General features: G+C 44.8%; 1 protein-coding gene across 1 annotated transcript; it reads right to left on the bottom strand.

Moving 5' to 3' along the window:
• blvrb (biliverdin reductase B) lies at positions 1-2,516 on the bottom strand. The gene is made up of 5 exons (XM_068745425.1): positions 2,406-2,516; positions 1,726-1,887; positions 1,146-1,235; positions 780-911; positions 1-440 (listed from the first exon to the last, which is right to left on the bottom strand). Exons 1-5 carry the CDS (start codon positions 2,488-2,490, stop codon positions 286-288), a joined length of 624 nt encoding a protein of 207 aa, XP_068601526.1. The 5' UTR covers positions 2,491-2,516; the 3' UTR covers positions 1-285.
• Positions 2,517-2,948: the final 432 nt, after the last annotated feature.

The following is a 2,948-nucleotide window of genomic DNA, read 5'->3' as shown; positions in this document are numbered from 1 at the left end:
TCAATATGTAAAGACCTTTACTTTGAAAAGACAGAACTGGACTGGAGCAATGGAAGGATCTCCAGCAGAACACGCAGTAAAACATTTGCACTGGTTTCAATAAAGCCGTTGTAAAATGGTACACTAGGTTCTACTACTTTCTCTGAATCTATATACACACGCGGTATTTTTTTATTCATTAATGAGCCTCAGCATGAACAAATATATTCTCTCCAGTATTTCCACGGAAGTACAAAAGGACGATCAGCGGCAGGATTAGCGGCGGATGGTGCTTTGTTCAGAACATTATTTATACTCTCCCCACACTCCGACAGCCTTGTTGTCCCACTCTGAGGTGGACAGACACTTCACAAGGAAATGTCCCAGGTCATGTTTGGAGACAGCTCTTCCTCTCAGCATGTTTTCTGTCGCCATGGCATTCCCCGTCAGAGGAAGGTCATCTGGGGGGCAAAAAACCACAAGGAGCTGATCAATCAGAGATCGCAGACCCTCGCCTCCAAGTGCCCTATCTCGCAATGCTGAAGAATCCTCCCATCATGCCACTCGAGTCCCTCCCTCTTAAAGTGACACTCCCGTGTTACAGCACAGGCACAATTCCAGATGTAAAAATAATTCTAGAATCTAGAAATAATTCTCTCTAGTTGATTTATTATTTAGGTAACAGAAGATGTCCTAAATGGTTGGTTACCCATACGACTTCGATGTTAAACTTCAAAGACAGCAGCACTTTAAAGTCTTCTTCCCTTCATCTTCGTCTGAGTTGTTTTTGTCCTACTGACCACCGATGTGAGGAGGCATGACAGCCACATAGTCCAGCCCCGACGTTTTCAGCACCGCGTACATTCTGTCATGGTCCTCTGTCACAGGAACTAAACGGGGCGGGACCTTGGAGCGATCCCATAGCAGGAAGGCTGGGAAGGATGAAGACAAAAGTGAGTGCGGAGGAAGAACATCGAATGAGGGCAAGGATCACCGGTAAACGGAGGCATTTTGAAATCTCGATGAGGAAGAGTTTACTTCAAAAGAGGAGCATTCAGTTCTCTTTTCCCGTTTTCAAACACAGAAAGGTCAAATATGGCATAAAATGCATACATCTGAGATTTGCTATTTCCTTGAAGTACTCGGGTACAAATGACGATTTGTACCTGACAGGCAGCCGATCACTTTGCGGATCCCACGAGCCTTCATGGCTTCGACGATGTTCTTGGTGCCTTCAGACATCAGGGTGGTCGGACCTGATGAGCGCAGATCAGACCAGAGTCAAACTGGGGCCGGAAGGATCTCACCGGAGCCAGCTCTACTCGCTGTAATTCTCAGGCTCTCAACTTCTGCCCCACTGATGCAGCAGGTTGCAAATCATTGGATGACGATCGAGAGATTGTTTTATATGACACTAATAAAAACTATACAGTCATCTATCAGTCTTTAGTCAATGTAAAAAAAACAAAAAAAACATGCTTAGTTGCAGTTAGTGTAAAAAAAAAGAAAATGTTAAACCCAAAGGAAGAATAGCAAAATAAATTCAGAGGATTTAAACCAATAATTGAAAATCCAGAAATATAAAAAGTGCAGGAACATTGTTTAAAAAAAATTGTATTGTGCAAATTACACAATAAAAAAGCAGATTATGTTATGAATGTTATCTTTTGTTCATGCAAATGTTGTTCGTGGACATAAAGTCATTTGCGGTATTCCAACATGTTCCTTCAGACTGTAGAGCCTTACTGAGATCGTTCCTGGTTCCCAGGACAACGATGGCCGCATCCTGGCCTTCCAGGGTTCTCTTCACGGCCTCTTTATCGAGCACGTCTCCCACCACCACGCTGGACGCCTGGTGCTCGGCTGGCAGCCTGCTGGGGTCCTGCACCAGTACGGTCACACTGTACCCTGAGGGAGGAACCATGGACAGGAAGTACGCCTGAACATCAAAGCCAAAGTGGAATAAAGGCAAGGGGACATAATGCTGCTGCTGTTGCAAACATGGCAAAATAGTAATGATGATGATGATGATGATGACTTTCACTTCCTCACACTGGAATTGTAGGAAAAGAGTCTTTTCAATGAGCTACATCAAAGCGACCCCACCCTTCCTGTAGAGACCAGATATTGAAGATAGTCCACTATCAGCCTGAGGCCGGCGTGACTCAGCAAAAACCGGCAACTCACAAATGACTCAGCAGTTTTGGTCCCATGACCAGAAGCATAGAGGAAACCCCTCTGAAGCCATTCATGTGTTCATCTCTCTGCCGTTCATGTTTCTAATCCAATAAAAACGCTCATTAAATCCGCAGCGCGTGAACATGCGCGTGAATTTAAGATTCCTTCCGTCCGAGTCTGATAATGAAAAAATGTTTGCTGCAATCTCCAAAGAGAAAGATCAAACAGGGCAGAGCGCCGTTCCTCACCTGCAGCCACGGCCTGCGTGAGGGTCGCCCGGCCGGTCATCCCGGTGGCTCCAAATATCGCGATGTTTCTGATCGCGTCCGACATGTTTGCTCACGAGCGTGCGATAACTTTGCAGTCAAATGTTCCGGAGACATTCTCACTTAAATATCGCATATGACGCTTAAAGAAACGCCCCTTTCGCATAAGACACGCTGAACCGCTCAGACTCCTCCTCCCTTACACGTCACTCAGAGAAGACTGCGTGCGTCCTGCTACGGTGAAGACATGACCCGCCCTACTCTGCCTCCGATTGGTTCATAGTTCACATTGTGGCGACGATTATTTTGAACATTTCAAAGTCAACCAATTAGAAGTAGAGGAGGGCGTGTCATAGCGTCACCATAGTAGGAATCGTAAATTCACTCCCAGGAAGTCTGTTCATTATGGAAGTGTTGAATGTACTTATTTAATAAAAAAATGTACTTGTCTCAAACATTGTTTTGAGATAACTTTGAATATTCCTTTTCAGTTTTTTAACGTGTAATAATAGAACTCGGTTATGA

This window comes from Brachionichthys hirsutus, chromosome 11 (assembly GCF_040956055.1).
Source record: "Brachionichthys hirsutus isolate HB-005 chromosome 11, CSIRO-AGI_Bhir_v1, whole genome shotgun sequence".
Taxonomy (NCBI): Eukaryota; Metazoa; Chordata; class Actinopteri; order Lophiiformes; family Brachionichthyidae; genus Brachionichthys; species Brachionichthys hirsutus.
This window is presented reverse-complemented; position numbering and strand designations above follow the sequence as displayed.